General features: G+C 48.7%; 1 protein-coding gene and 1 pseudogene across 1 annotated transcript in view; both read right to left on the bottom strand.

Moving 5' to 3' along the window:
• Anxa6 (annexin A6) overlaps positions 1 to 11363 on the bottom strand; it is a 51923-nt gene extending 40560 nt beyond the window's left edge. The window contains exons 1-2 of the mRNA XM_076856422.2: positions 11322 to 11363; positions 266 to 309 (exon numbers count right to left, since the gene is read on the bottom strand). Of these exons, the coding sequence (XP_076712537.1) occupies positions 266 to 309; position 11322 (45 nt within the window). The 5' untranslated portion in view covers positions 11323 to 11363. The remainder of the gene's footprint in view (positions 1 to 265; positions 310 to 11321) is intronic.
• Positions 11364 to 14639: 3276 nt separating this feature from the next.
• LOC143399037 (zinc finger protein 384 pseudogene) lies at positions 14640 to 16489 on the bottom strand (annotated as a pseudogene).

The following is a 16489-nucleotide window of genomic DNA, read 5'->3' as shown; positions in this document are numbered from 1 at the left end:
GGCCCCTGGATCTAGCCAGACTTGAAGTCCCGTGCTTCTTGATCATTTGGGCCAATGAGCATCCTTTTCTGCTTAGGATATTGTATATCATCACTGATGACTTGTTTCTGAAGAGCTGTGACTTTTAACAGGACTTAAACACATTTCCTGATGGTTTTAGGCTGAAGGGTATCAGAAGGTCTCTGCAGGAGGTCTAATGACTCTAGGGGGATCCTAGGCCCAGGGAAGACAGAGCACAACCTTCAGGAGAGAAAGGTCCCCTTACCTGTGCTGGATTGGCCATGGTGTCAGGTTCTGCGGCAGAAACCACTGTGGAGAAGAAAAAGAGTTCGTGAGATTCCCCTGAATTCTGCTTCTTTCCTTTCTTCGCCCCCACCCCAATTTCCTTTCCAGCTGCCTCAAGTCTCTCCGGTTAAACCACATCCAAAGGCCTGGTCTGGCTCAGTCCTTTTTTTCAGGTGACAATCCATAGACTAGATGGTGTCCAGACAGTCACACCAGGGCGAGCCAAGAGGACAGGCAGGACCACTGACCCGGCAGCCTCCAGGCCCTGCAGAGCCCTTGCCCAGACACGAACCCCCTCACACCAGTCCTTCCAAGCCTCAGATCACCCCTCTCTAGAGGAGGAAAGGAGGCTGGGGCGCTGCAACGTGTGATCCGAGGTCAACCAGCTTAGAACTGAATCCGACCACGTCAGCTTCCGAGTCAGATCCCAGATTCCAGAGTCCACGCTATCTGCAGCCTGTGGGGCCTTTTTCCAAGTCACCAAGAATGGCTTCAGAACCCAGGACTTCCGGTGTGCAGACAGGGGCAGGGGCTCCCGTCTGCACCTCTCCTGGGTCTACCATTCGTTACCACCTGTTCCGAGTTAGGCCCTGCTCTAGGACAGCAGGTATAGGAGAGCCGAAAGCCCTGCTTTCCTGGAGGTTGGGTCCTAACGGGGAAGAGTGACGAATGCATACCTCAAGTGGTGGTAAGGACCACCGGAAAGACAAAGCTTGGCCAGGAGAGTGACAAGGGCGCGATCTCAAGTGGCTGCTCAGAGGGTGTCATGAAGCCACCACAGAGCTTGGTGTGGCTCAGGTGGCAGTAGGAAGGAGGTTGACAGGACTGGGGCAGGAGGCCAGTGCCTCAGGCCACTGTGAAGGCTGAAGTTTTGCTGGGGGAAGAGGCAAATGCCTGTCATCTCAAAGACTTGGGAGGGAGAGGCAGGAGGATGGCAAGTTCAAGGCCAACCCGGGCAACTTTGCAAGACTCTGTCTCAAAAAAGGTGTGTGTGTGTGGCGGGGGATTGTGCTGAGCTGGGGATTGGTGGTGTAACCCCAGTTTCACTTCCCAGTACAAAAAAAAAGTCTGATTTTTTTTTATCTGGTCGATTTCCTCTGATGAGTCAAGGCCATTGCAGGGGATCTGAACAAGACACACGATCTCATGGAGAATGGATAAGGAGTAAGGGGTGGTGATGTCAGGAGCCAGGGTCTACAGTGAAGAAACAAGAGACACAGGTTCATTACCTACAAATAAATGAAAAAGAGGATGTAACTGGTTTGGAAAGGGGAAGGGAAGTGGGCAGGTGCTACACTAATGAGAACTCTCAGCAGAAAGGCAAGAGATGAAAGCTAAGCAAACTTTTCGGGCTAAAAAGAAGAGAAATGAAGGAACTTTGCTTTCCGTAGTAAACAGGCCTGTGTGATCTCATCTCTTTCAACCATGCCTATGTATTTTTTTTAAATATTTATTTTTAGTTTTATGTGGACACAATATTTTATTTTTATGTGGTGCTGAGGATCAAACCCAGGGCCTCAAGCATGCTAGATGAGCACTCTACCACTGAGCCCCAGCCCCAGCCCCAGCCCCAGCCCCGGTGTATTGCTTTTTAAAAGTAAAAATAGCAAACTTACTCAGTAAGACCCACAAGGAACAGAATTGAAAGGGGTGGCGGAAACCAAGGAGACAGTCCAGATCAATGCTTTTTATTCCTCTACATATCCCTCAAACCTCAGAGGAAATCTTGTAGACCCCAGCCCCTGACCTTACTCTCTTTGGGGGACACTGGACATGGTGGGACAGAGTGGAAAGAATGTAGGTTTTAGAGTCAGAGCGACCTGGATTGGAATGTTTGTTTTGTCATCTGAAGCTATGTAACCAAGGTCTCACTGCTCCATTTCTGGGTTTATCTTAAGCACAAAACTGGGGCTTTCCCTTTTCTGCCTTTCAGGGTTGTTGGAGGATGAGACCGAAGTCATCTCCAGGGCAGCAGAGACAGCCATATTCTCAGGAGACGGTGGAATTCACTGTACTGGTGTCGGGTTGAGGACAGGAGCTTTGTTCATGTGTTCCCACTGCCCGATGAGCTCCCCAAACTGCAGCAAAGGACATTTATCAGATGGGGTTGGGAGTGAAGGGGACCTGCCTGCAAAGCAAGCTCAGCTGGGCTCAGCTCAGCTCTGCTCACAAGGAAAACTTACTGTCGCCCTGGCAACCAGGGGCCTCTTGGTACAAATATGCAGCTTTTACCAGGAAATGGAAACTATATCCCCTCACAGTGTGTGTGTGTGTGTGTGTGCGTGTGTTTTGGGGACTGACATCCACCCCAGACTGGGCTGGGAGCCAGCTCTGGATTTCCCCAGGTCTGGGGCATGATGGGGCGGGGGTCAAAGGGTGAGGGAACCCCAAGTATAGCAGAGAATCTGACTAAATGAGGCCCCGGAAGTGGGTTGACAGGGGAGGGAGGGCTGAAGTCCATCATCTGCACATCGAAGCAGTTTCCTTTGGCCTTGTTTGCTGGAAACTTTGGTAGCTGGCTGCCGCCCAGGATCATCTGGAAGAAAGCCCCTTTCCAAGGAGAGACGGCTCCAAGGAGGGGCCTCTAAGCCTTTGGGAAAATGGTCTCAGCTCTGAGAACAGTTTCTGTGGTGGCCTGTGTGAGTGCACGTCTCCTGCTACATGGAAAGGGAGCTTCTTCCAGAATTAGACATTTAGACTCCAGTTCAAATGGCCAGTCTCCCTGAGGATCCCTCCAGGGGTTCAGAGAAAGTCCGAAACAAATGTGCCATTAACACTTACCCTGGATTTAAGAGAACCTGTGATCCCTCCGGACCCTACTTCTCAAACTAGGCAAATTTTTTTACCCAGTGTTCCAGGATCCCAGCAGGGTGCTGAACGATCTGCTGCTCTAAGCCTCTGATTTCTGAGAGATACAGCATCTCAGAATGAAAAGTGACCTTTCAGAGTCTAGACAGCAGCAGGCCACAGCAAGCCCCCACACAGCTATAGATGCTGACTTCAGCAGGACATAGGAAGATGCCAAAGGAAAAGATCCACACTCTAGTTACGAGTCTGTCCCTATGTGACCTGGACAAGTCGGGCCAACTCTGGGCCTCAGTTTCTCCATCAATAAGATGGGAACAATATGGGCTGGGGTTGTAGCTCATCTGGTAGAGCCTAGCATGTGTGAGGCACTGGATTCGATCCTCATCACCACATAAAAAAGATGGGAACAATATATAACACTTCCTCCCTCTTTTGGAAGATCCACAGTTGATATGAGGGGCATTTATAGATTTCAACCAGGGATTTTCACAGCAGAGTACGGATCCTGGAAGGGTTGTCCCCCAGATCACAGGATTCCACCTCAGCCCCTCTCCAATTATGCAAGATTCATCACTTTGTTGAAAGGCTGGCAAACACAGTCTCTCTCTCCTCCCAGGAACTCTGAATCTTTTCTGATCTGTGCACCCATAAGAACTCATCACAGCTGATCGCTCCAGAAATCCAGTAGGGGTGGAGTCACCTGGGAGGCTTTGTGTTGTGTGGTCACCCACTGCCGTCACCACTGCCCAATCCTAGAGAGCTGGACAAGGGTAGGGTCTCCCCAAGTCATGCAAAAACATGGGCTTTGAGGCTCAGCTGTCCTCCAGTTTGGGATTCAGATAAGTTACTTCAACCGAACCTCAATTTCCACATTTGCAAAATGCATATAGAAACACCAACTTGTGATATGAAAAGCACTTAGCACAGTGACTGGCACATAGTCAAGGATCAATAAATGGTAACTTCTATTAAGACAAGCACAAACATTGTCAAAGACTGCAGCATAGTAATAAATGCAGATTTTTGCAGTCAAGTTCTCCAAGTTCAAATCCTGACACTGCAAACTCCTAGATAAGGACCTTGGGCAAGTTATGTAACTTCTCTCTGCTTCAGTTTCTTCATCTCTGAGAAGACAATCCTGTTTGGTTTTTATGGGGTACTGAAAGATGACGCAAAAGATCACTCAGCTTTCTGTGGGAGAGTAAAACACCCTACCCCCAAATGTCTGTCTCTCTTTCTCTGGCACTGGGGATTGAACCCAGGATGCTCTACCCCTGAGCTGCATTCCAACCCTTTTTATTTTGAAACAAGGTCTCGCTAACTTGCAGAAGCTGGTCTTGAACTTGTGATCTTCCTGCCTCCCTCTCCTGAGTCACTGGGATTATAGGTGTCCGCCACCACGCTGGGCTCCAAACATATTTTTTTGGAGCATTTTGAGTTAGTTATTCAAAGAAAGCAGACACAAGACAGGCTCTGCAAAGGTGTCCCTTTGTAAAGAGAAGTTGACATCTGTGTTAGTTAACAGCAGACGCAGGCATAAGCAGGATCTAATATCCCCCTTTCTGCGTTGAAAATATCTTTTCACAGGAAGATGAGATTGGGGGTTTGACACCTGGCCCAGACAGAGGAGCACAGATAGCCTTACCTGGAAGACTGCATTTGCTTAACAAGATCATTATTGCTCACAGTGACATTTTCCCCTCACAACCTTCCTCTGCCTACTCCTTCCTTCTAGAAGCTCCAGCCCCCAACCCTTTGCTTAACTCTGTACAAGGTTCATTGATCTTGTCCCTTATTCACTCTCATGCTCTGTGCCTGGCTTCCATGCTGATGCACATCTACAAATGTGCATTTTCCCCCTGTAAGTCTGTGTAATGTCAATTCATTTCATAGACTAAAATTATCAAAACTAGCTGGACATGGTGGAGCACACCCAGCCACTCTGGAGGCTGCCGCAGGAGGACCGCAAGTTCAAAACCAACTTCAGCAACTTAGTGAGGCCCTAAAACAATTTCTGAGACCCTGTCTTTAAATAAAATATATATAGTTTACAAAGGGCGGGGGCTGGCGATGTGCTCGGTGGTTAAATGCCCCTGGGTTCAATCACTGGTACCAAAAAAAAAAAAAAAAAAAAATCAAAACTTTGGAGGGAAAAAGTGCATTTAAAACACCCCTACACCTCTGTGCCTCCTGGATGCCCAGGGGGCTATAACTTGAACTGGTCACTCCTTTGCTCACCAGTCTCTCATGGTGTCCTGGGTTGCCAGTCTTCTTAGCTCAGCCTTCAAGCCCTAGTGGGATTCTTCCTGATGTATCTGCCTTCACCTCCTACCTCTTCACCCACCACACCCTCCCCTCTCCCTAGAGCAGAAGCACTCTGCACCAGCATTTTCTATCCAGACTTCTAGAACCTAGACCAGAGCTTCCCCATCTGGCTTCATTAATACAACCTGTGGACTTTTTCAAAATCCCCCAGAGATTGACTCAACTGCTCTGGGACAAGGCTTGGGTTTTGGTAATTTCTAAAAACTTTTCTAGGTGATTCTGATGTGCGGCCAAGGAGGTCAAGAACCACTGTTGCCTCTAGATTCAAATGCCACAATTTCTAGAAAGCCAGGGGCAATCTCTCCCTCCTTGGAAACTCTGCAGTGTTCAGCAACTACCTGTACCTGACTGGCTTTGGTCGACTCTTGTGAATTTATCACTCCTCCATTGTATGGAGGCTGCCTGCCTCCCAGGTATTCCAGGAAAAAATCCATAATTCAAAGGAAAATCCTTCAGGCTGATTCTGGTCTTTCATTGTCTTTGGGCTATTTACAGATAGGCAAGTTGTAGACAATTGATGGTAATGCCAAGTAATTCTAATACTTGCTCATTAGATCCTGTTCAATGGACTTCCCTCCCCCTCAAGTGGAAAAACCAGTTTTACCTCTAGTTGCATATTCTGTTCAATATAAAGGCATTTACAATTCTCTTTTGAGCAGGTTACCTGCCTGCTTTTATCACTGATTAATAAGGACAATAAAATTTTTAGCTCAAGATCATTTTTATATCTGGGTGAGTCATGATTTTACCCTTTTTTGAAAATTATTATATTTACTTCATATGCTTTTCTGTTAAGCTCCCCAGAGAGGTTAAATCTTGCCCTTGGCAAGCGGAGGTGGCTCTTTACGATTGTCAAGTGAAATGCCTGGAGTAGCTCTAAAAGCTTCCGTTAGTGATGTCTTTGAAAAGTCACAGGAAAAAAAAAAAATGAAATAGTCTAGATTAGTGGTTTTCAAACCATGCTTTACTCCTCAATTCTACAGCCAAAGAGAAAAGAACTTGAGAGATTAGGCAACTTGGCCAACTCCATAAGGAACATTACTGATTAACCCAGGACTCATTTTTTTAAAAAAAATACTTATCACAAACTAGGCTCACTGGTAGGAGTTGGGGGCAGAAGAGAAAACGAGACAGATGGGAATGCTGCCTCCACGGAACTGGCAGTCTAATATATCAGTTTGCAAAATTTTTTGGATTCTATACACCACCAGTGACAAAAGAAAAAATAGCGTTTAGCATGATGAACAAAAATATACTTTAAAAATATGGTACTAAAAGTACATGTAATTGTGCTCTATATGTGTAATAAGGATTATAATGCATTCCACTGATTTCTTTTTTTAATTAATTATTTATTTATTTTAGTTATCGGCAGATACAACATCTTTGTTTGTATGTGGTGCTGAGGATGGAACCCAGGCCTCAGGCATGCCAGGCGAGCGCGCTACCGCTTGAGCCACATCCCCAGCCCCATGCATTCCACTGTTGTGGTATATTAAAAAAAATAATAAAATCAATTTTAAAAAAGTACAACAAGAGTCTGACAGTCTCTTCCCGAATTCCAGAATATTATCTTCAGTGCATCCAGAGTGTGTTGGAAGGCGCTGGTTTTTATAAAATCTACCTTCTTCCCAGGTTGGGATTGTAGCTCAGTGATAGAGCACTTGCCTAGCATGGATGAGGCGCTGGGTTCCATCCGAAGCAGCACACACACAAAATCTAGACCCTTCCCTTCCTCTTTTTCTGATGGTTTCCCCCCCAATCTGCAGGAAGATACCAGGAGCAGCCTACTGCCCTCCAGGAGCCTCCACGGATGCATCAGGGTAAATACCATCCCTGGCCCTGGGCCTGGGCACACCCCCCAGCTCCAGGCACTCAGGTTTCTTAGAGAGCAGTGTCTTTGCCCTCCTGACCCAGAACCATTGATTCTCAGCTGGACAAAGCCCGGGGAGATCATATGGCTGCCCCAGCATTGGAAATTGTGTGACCTGGGTTTGAATCCCAGCTCAGGTCACTTTTGTAAAGGGCAGCAAATGAAGTGTCTTTCAGGATAGCTTGAAGCCAGACTACCTGAGACTGAAGCCTTAACGCTATGTGTAACCGCGCGGCCCTGGACAGGCATAACCTCTGTGCACCTGTCTCATGTGGAAAATGGGGGTAGAAACAGCCCCTACCTCAAGAGTTATGGTGGGGGTGAAAAATTAAGGAGTACAGCACTTAGCAGTACACTTGGCACATGGAAAGCACTAGAATAAAGAGTTTGTGATTGTTATTTCTTCCTTATTTTCCCCCTTATGAGGGCTGGAGCGTCCACATCTGCAAAATGGGCATAAATAGAAACAGCACCCAACATATCAGCCAGGGCCTGGAGAATGGTAAGGGTTCAATTAATAATGGTTTATACCTTTTTATGGTTATTACTTAAGGAGAATAAAGATGGCATTTTACAAAATGAGGAACCTGAGGCCCAGGTCACCTGTCTTCTCAAGCACCACACCCTTCTCAGATTATAACAGCAACACTTGCTTCTGTTTACAGCATTCTACAGTTTACAAGGTACTTTCATATCTGCCACTCATGAAGGTATCAGCCTCACCCTTTTTGTACATGAGGGACCTGAAGCTCAAAAAAAAAAAAAAAAAAATCCATGGACAATCATAGACAGTGATTCCTCTAGAGCCAGTCCCTGTGGAAAGGATACTGGGAATGCAGATGGGAATGTGGCTGGATTCTAAGCCAAGCCAGGAACTGTATAAGCATAAAGATACCCCCACCCCCACACACACTTCCTCTCCATTGGCAGTTGAGGTAGAGTGGGGGGGAGTATGCTCAAGAATCAGTGTTGAGACCACATCCTGTGCTTTTTCCCCACCCTGTAAGTATCTTGGAGAGGCTGGGGGTGAGGCCAGAGACACCACTGGGCCTCCTCAAGATAGACTAGAATGGTAAGCAAGAAGAACCACACAAACCCAACCCATTTTACCCCCGGCACAGGTCTTTTCCCTCTACAGAGGAAGGAACTAAAGCAGAGAGGGCAGTGGGTGTGCCCAGGATAGCTAGCTGGTTAGCCGCAGGACAGAGGCTGGGTGTGAGGCTAGAGCCTGGTATTCCAGGGTTCCCTCTGGGTGCTGCAGTGCAGATGTTCCAGAGGCTGGCAGCCATCCAGCACTGCAGGGTCTCCCCACCCCCACCCATCCCAGGATCCACCTCAAAAGACCAGGCTCTGGACTCCTCAGGGCAGCCCTCTCCTCCGCCACACTCAATCCACTTTCTGCCCCAGTAACAGCTGCAGCCCTTACCAGAAACCACAAATAATTGCTGTATCCCAGCGGTGGGGCCTTGGGAACAAAGGAAAGAAAGCAGAGGAAGATGGATGAGTGACTGTCACAGCTGCAGAGGGGATGGAAGCTTTTGCCTCCCTCTCTGCCCAGCCCCACCCAGTTCCCAGAATCTTACATCTTAGAACGGTTGAATGCTAGAACACCAGCCCTGGATCTCACAGCAGTTCAGTGGGCAATAAAAGCCCAGAGTCAAGGGGCTTCTCCAAGGATTTTAACACATCTGGAACTGTAAGCCAGCTTTCTACTAGCAGCAGGCCAGTGTCCTCTGCAGAGCTCTGGGCCTGCCAGATAGAAGGTCAAGGTCTATAGGGGCTAAAATGGCAGATACACCTAGAAAGGCTAAACAGGTCAGGAAATTCTATCTGGGGTCAGTGATTTGATTTTTGTGTGTGTGTGTGTGGGTGTGCTTGGAATTGAACCCAGGGACATTTTACTACTGAGCTACATCTCCAGTCTTTTTTATTTTTTCATTTAGGGTCTTGCCAAGTCTCTAAGGGTTTTGCTAAGTTGTTGAGGCTGGATTTGAACTTGCAATCCTCCTGCTTCAGCCGCCTGAGTCACTGGAATTACAGACTTGTACCTCTACTCCTGCCACTGCAACCTACTGGAACTAGTGTTTTTTTTAGCTCGGGAGTGCTTAACCACTGAGCCCTATCCCCAGCTCCCCCTCACTTTTTTTTTAAGTAAAAGAAAATTTGAGACAGTGTCTCACTGAGTTGCTGAAGGCCATGCTAAATTGCTGAGGCTAGCCTCCAACTTGAGATCCTCCTGCCTCAGTCCCCCCGGCCTCTGGAATTACAGGCATGTGCCATCCTGCCCAGAGGTCTAGTGATTTTAAGGGTTTTTTAGGTCAAGGGGTCAAGGAGTAGTGGAGGGAAAGGACAGATTCTAGAGGGAAAACTGGAATTCTTCCACAAACCCGGGAGCCATATGCCCAAATTTGGAATTGTCAAGGAAGACCCATCAGAGTTTAGACAAAAGGAGAGGGAGAAAACAGACAAATCCTCTCAAAGAACTCCTTTCTCCTTCCTTTTCCCCTTCCAGGGCCTGTAAGAGTTGGCCCAGGCATCTCAAGCCTGTAATCAAGATTTCCAAACCTGTGAATGGGTCTTGGCAGCTAACAAATAAATCCATTTTTATAGCCATTGTTTCCTTTGAAAGGGGCTAGGTTTATCAGCCCTGAACTTGGGAGAAAGAAATGGAGGTTCAGAGAGGGATACCCACTGGCTCAAGGTCACTCTGCAAGCTGTGGTGGCCCTGGAATTTGGATTTGGGGTAATTTACTCCCCTGCCAGCATTCTAGGAGGCACCGGAAGCCTCCAAACTTTGGGAAGGCATAGAACTGTACTTAGGGGAAGCAGAAAGAAGGATGAGGAAACCACCACCGCACAAGAGCCCTTGGAGAGGCCTTCATAGGTAAGCAGGGGCCCATAGTGGGTGGAGTGGGGATCCACCAGAGCCCCGAGGTATGCACGGTAAGTCGGTCATACCCAGCCCTCCCCCAATGCCACACACAGGCCATTTTATATGCAGCTCGAGGGGTCCACTCTTCATACTCTCAGTCTTTGGCCTCAGCCACATCCTTCCCTGAAAGTCCTTAGATCTGTCTCCAGCTGTCCCCAGCCCTGTGCCTTCAAAGTTCGTTCAGGCCCGCAAATTAAGGCCAGCAGGAACAGCCGTCCGCCCAGCCCCGGCGACCCCGGCCCTGGACCACACCCTCTGCAGAGCCGGGGCGCCCCTCCCCTCCCCCTCCCCCAGCAGGGGCGCCGTCCGCCCGCGCTTCTCCGCCTCCAGCCCTGGATTTGCTCCTGGGCTCCCGCAGACACACCCAGCCCGAGACACTCTCGGGTTACCGCGCCCTCCTTCCCCCGGAGCCCAGCGGTTCCCGGCTGCCCGCGCCGCTACCCAGAACCAGCGGGGGGCTCCGATGAGTCCAGGACTGGGCTTTCGTCGCTTGTCCCTGCAGCCTCCGGCAGGACTCCCTTCTCCGACCTCAGCCCACTCACCGCGCGGTGGAGGCTCCCGGTCGCCGGCGGACGGACAGACGCGCGGACGCGGAGCTCGCTGGGTCGGAGCCCGTTAGCTGAGCAGCAGCAGCCGCAGCGCGGGGATGGGCAGGGCGGACCGCGGGCGGCTCCTCGCGCGACACGTGGCGAGCGGAGGCCAATCGGGCTCCCCGGCCTCCCCTCCTCCGCCCTCCCCTCCTCCGCCCCCGCCCCCACCCCCACCCCCGAGTTCAGTGGCTTTTGGAATCTTAGAGTGTCTCCGGCTTGGGGCTGGGGGTGGTGCCCGCCGGGAGAACCTCGAACCTCAGTCAGTTCCCAGACCCCGGACCTGAGATCTAGAGAGGGGAGGGGGATTTGGTCAAGGTCACCCGGGCTAGAAGTCAGAGCTCCCGATTCCCAGTTCTGGACACTTTCCCCCCAAATTCCGGCAACTCGCCAAAGCTTTGTTGAGAAACAGAAAATTGAGATTTGCCAGAATTTCGGCCCAGCACCTGACCAGGCTGATCAGATCTCATGTCTCAACGGCCCCATCCGGTCAATGGCGTTATTTACTCACTTTCCAAGGAGGTAGACCCCAGAGGAGGACAGCTTCTTAACCAAGGTCACACAGCTGTGGAGTCAGGGTTCAAACGTGGAGTTAGTGATTCCAGAGGGACGCTTATTTGTGCTTGTCTCTGGGAAGTGCGGGGGCGGGGGGGGGGGGGGCGGCGGGTAGGCAGAAAAGGAGACCATTGAAAAACTAAAAACAAATTATTTGGGAATCCAGAGGGAACAGAGAATTATTATCCCCGCCCCAGAGGATTTGTAAAAATCTCCTGGAGGAGGAAAGACGCCTGCAGTACAAGTCACTACCTCCTATTCCCCGCCCCCTCAGAAATTTTCCCTTAGAGGAAAGATTCCCAGCTTTAACCCTGGGATGCTGCTGGCTCAGCTGCGGAGACTCCTTAGGCAAGACACAACTTCAGTTTAGCTTCTTTAAAGCACTATCCTTGGAAATAGGACCCTAGTCCAAAGACTCTAAGCCTGTAAATAAGGAGATCTGGTTGGAAAATATGTCCTTTCATTTTCCCATTCCCCCATTTTATTGAGCACTTGCTGCATGCCCGGCTAGGAGAGCTAGGAGACCCAAGTGAGCATGTCCTAGGGGTCAAGCATGTCCGAGGGGTCGCTGACCTGACCTCGTGGAGCTTCTACCATCAGAAAAGTCAGAGGATTGCACTGTTACAATGGAGTTCAGGGTGTTGTAAGAGTGTAACTATGAAAGGCTAGGATGGCCCACGGGAGGTGGTCCAGCCTAACCTAGGCCTCTGAATGAGAGGGTGACGTTAAGGTGCAACCAGAAAGAAGAATGAAAATTATTGAGAAACAGAAATTAAAACAATCATCATGAGATCTGAAGCAGCTGGCTGGGCATGGTGGCACACACCTGTAATCCTAGCAACCTGGGAGACTGAGGAAGGAGGATCCTAAGTTTGAGGCCAGCCTCAGCAATTTAGTGAGACCCAGCCGCAACTGAAATAAATAAATAAATGGGAGGGGGCTGGACCCCATGAGGATGGAGGTAAGATCTACTTAAGCATCATAATATTATAGTTATTTATTGAGCATTTTCTATGGGCCAGGCATTACTGTGGGCATTTTACAGTGTCACATTTAATCATCACAGTCTCTTAATAAGTGTGTATTTAGCACCTACTATGCCCTATGCACTATTTTAGAAACTGGGGATTGAACCCAGGGGCGCTTAATCACTGAGCCCACATCCCCAGCCCTGTTTTTGTATTTTATTTAGAGACAGGGTCTCACTGAGTTGCTTAGGGCCTTGCTAAATTGCTGATGCTGACTTTGAACTTTTGATCCTCCTGCTTCAGCCTCTGGAGCTGCTGGGATTACAGGTTTGCACTGTGTCCAGCTATTTTGGGAACTTTAATAATGAACAAAGATCTCTGCCCTTGGGGAGCCCAGCAGAGGGGAAGTAGACACACAATAAGTAAATACAACAGTACAGTAATAGATGATATGGGCTGTGGACAAAAAGAAGGAAAGGCAGGTAAAGAGTCCAAGGGTACAGGCGAAGTTGCAGTATTATGTAGGATATCAGGCAGAAGCTTTGATAAGAAAATGAGATTTAATATATGAAAAAATGTTCAACATCATTAGCAACTAAGGAAACGCAAATCAAAACTTACACCATCAGAAGGGCAGTGATCAAGAATACAAATAATAAAAGCTGGAGAAGATGTGGAGAAAAGATACTTTTACACTGCTGATGGGATTGTAAATTAGTGTAACCACTACGGAAATCAGTATGGAGGTTCCTCAAAAAACTGGGCATGGAACCACCACATGACCCAGCTATATCTTAACTCCTGCATATTTATCCTGAAGAATTAAAGTCATCATACTATGGTGATCCATGCATACCCATGTCTATAGCAGCACAATTCACAACAGCCAAACTATGGAACCAGTCCAGCTGTCCATCAACAGGTGAATAAATAAGGGAAATGTGGTGTCTATACACAGTGAAGTTTTATTCAGCCATAAAGAAAAAACAATATTATGTAATTTGCAAGAAAATGGATGGAACTAGAAACCAGTATGTTAAGTGAAATAAGCCAGACTCAATCAAGGGTCTTATGTTTTCTCTCATATGTGGAAGCTAGAAAGGAAAAAGGAAAAGGTGGAGGAGGGATCTCATGAAAAATCAAAGGAAGTTCAGTAGAATAGTGGAAAGGAACTGGGGAGAGGGAGGAGAGAAGGGAAAGGGAAAATACTGGGGAACAATACTGGGCAAAAAAAAAAAAAAGTATGAATATGTGACAAGTCCTGCCATTATGTATAATTGTAATGCACCAATAAAAATTGTGGGGGAAATAAGTGAAATTTGAACAAAGACATGGAGAAAATGAGGAACTGAGCAAATAGCCATGGAAAAGAATATTTCAGGCAAAGGAAACAGCTGGGTAACGCATTGAGCAGCAGCAAGGGGCCAATGTGGCTGGAGTGGAGACAGCGAGAGGCAGAGCAGCAGGAGAGTATCTATTTATTTACTTATTTTTGGTGCTGGGGATGGAACCCAGGGCCTTGCATGTGCTAGGCAAATAAATGCTCTACTACTGAGTTACATCTCCAGCCCTTTATGATTAACTTTTTTTTTTTCTCTCAGAGATAATGCATTTATAAACACAGAAATGGTTACAACAAAGATGGCCGTGATGAGCGGGTATATATATATATATTTATATATATATATATTTATATATAAATCCATGTCCGGCGTCTGACCGTGGCACCTAGGGAGCTAAGTCCAGTCCTTTTGTCTACCCTGAACACTCCCTTCTCTGCAACACATTTGTTCTGGGGGTTTCACAAAGAACACAAAGTTCTCATAGCTCCTTGGGGGATCAGATAGGGAGACAGAGTACAGGGCCTTGGTTGACAAAGAATGGGATGAGAGGTTCTAAGGAAAACCATAACCCATACTTCTAAGCCATCCTTGACCACCTGGGGAATCTCTGGCCCTTGGGGATCACATCTAAGCCCTTGCCCCCTTACAAATAAAAGGAGGTCTAATCCCCACCCAAATCATCTTCTACCAGCAGTAGGTAGGAAGTGAAGTGAGACCATGTAGAAGAATGGCTCTCAGGGGTTGGGGCACACAAAACAAACAAACAAACAAAAAAACACCTCTATTCTTTTGCAGGCAAGCATAGAACAGGAGGCTGGTTGCATCTGGAGCTCCCTTCTCTTTGTTATCTGGAGAACCAGCCTCTAGTCTTCTTTTAGCCTGAACTTGGAGGATGAGGGAGAGGGTAAGTGCCCACACCAGACAAGTTTCTGTGAGGTCACAGCAAATCCTTCCCTCGAGCACCAACCCCCAATTTTAAAAGCTTTGCTTGGGAGGGGGGCTGCTGGATGACACAATCAGCTCAGTATCCTTTGCAAATCAGGAGGGCTGATGTTCCTTTTGAAGAAGAGTTGAAAATAATGATGGTATCTTGTAAAGGAAACCTGTGCCTGAGGCCCAAGGAGATGGTGCCAAGGCTTGTCACGGAAGAAAAGGACTTTTCCCAAGAGGAGTTGGAGAAAGAGACCAGAACTTCTTTCTCCTATTCCCAATGGGTGGCAGCACGGATCTCTAAGAGCTGGCCAGGTGCTCCACATGGATGGTGCTGGTGGTGACAGTGAGACAGATGTCCTTATGATGCTCCGCCGTCTTATAGGGGGACAGGTCAAAGGAACACTGGGGTGGAGGGTTGGGGTTGCTGTCCCCACCACCCCCACCCTGGGGGGCTGCCCCAGGGGACTGGAAGTGTGGTGGCTGTGGCTGCTGTGGCTGCTGTTGCTGCTGCTGTGATGCCTGGGAGGCTTGGGCTTGGGCTTGGGCTTGAGCTTGAGCTTGAGCCTGGGCCTGGGCCTGGGCCTGAGCCTGAGCTTGAGCTTGAGCTTAAGCTTGGGCCACTGCTGCTGCTGCTGCCGCTGCCTGTACTTGTTGCTGGAGATCAGGAGGGTTGTGTTTGCGCATATGTTTCATAAGGTATGTTTCCGATGTATATGCCCGACTACAGATAGTGCAGGTGTACACCTTGGCATTCTTCACCGTATGCGTAGAAAGGTGCACCTCTAGTGAGGCTGCATCTGTGTACGCCCGATGACAGTTGTGGCACTTGAAGGGTTTATCTTTGTTGTGCTGCCGTCTGTGGGACTGCAGATTGAGAGTTGTGTGAAGGCTTTCTCACAGCCTGGGTGTGCACATTTGTATGGTCTATCACCGGTGTGGATTCGGGTGTGCTGCTGAAGGTGAGAGAGCTGGCAGAAAGATTTCTCACAGAAGTTACAACTATAGGGCTTAGCGCCTGAGTGTATATGGATGTGCTGGGCCAGGTAGGAGCTGTTGGCGAAGGTCTTGGAACAATGTGGGCACTTGTGGGGCTTGGTCTCGGTGTGTGACTTGGAGTGGATCTGCATCTCCGACTTTGAGTAGAATGTCAGTGAGCACATCCGGCACCTGTAGGTCTTGCCGTCTTTCTGATGGTCATCTTCATCCTCAGGGGAGAGGACATAAGGGTCATTCATCTCAGGCAGTCCTGATTCCAGCATCCGCTTCTTCTTGCGGCCCCGGGGGGGCTTGGGAGCCACATTGCCACCTCCACCACCACCTCCGCCTCCTTCCTCAGTTAGGGTTGATGCTACCTTCTTGGAGAGGTCAGGGACCACCTGCAGGGCTTGTGAGCCAGGGGGAAGAGCTGAGACAATCATAGGAGCTGAAATGGGGAAGGTCTGAGCTGATGAGGCTGTGGTCACGAGAGAGCCTGAGGGGGATGTGATTACCAAACCAGGACCAGCAGTCATCAGTCCTGTAGACGGCACAGGGACCACCGTAATATTTTGAGTAACGGATGCCTGGCTGTGTGGGGTCAGCTGGTCTGACTTGGACTCTGTGTCCATGCTGATGCCTGAGGGCAGGGACACTGAGGCAGGCACTGTCAGCAAGGTGGGGTAATGGGGTGGAGCCAGCCCACAGCCCTTCTCTGGCAACAGCTGATCCTTCATCTTGTTGATGAACATTGTGTTCTCAATCTGTCCTGAGACTGTGGGGATAGAAGGCCAGAAGTATGGGATAGAATTGAAATGAGATTCTTCCATTCTACCCTCTCTCTCTCTTCCTCCTGTCCTCTTATTCTTTCTCCTTTCCAGGGCTCCTGAACTTTCCGGAAGTGG

This window comes from Callospermophilus lateralis, chromosome 5 (assembly GCF_048772815.1).
Source record: "Callospermophilus lateralis isolate mCalLat2 chromosome 5, mCalLat2.hap1, whole genome shotgun sequence".
In the NCBI taxonomy this organism is placed as follows: domain Eukaryota; kingdom Metazoa; phylum Chordata; class Mammalia; order Rodentia; family Sciuridae; genus Callospermophilus; species Callospermophilus lateralis.
The sequence above is the reverse complement of the archived record's forward strand: the minus strand, read 5'-3'. Positions and strand labels throughout refer to the sequence as shown.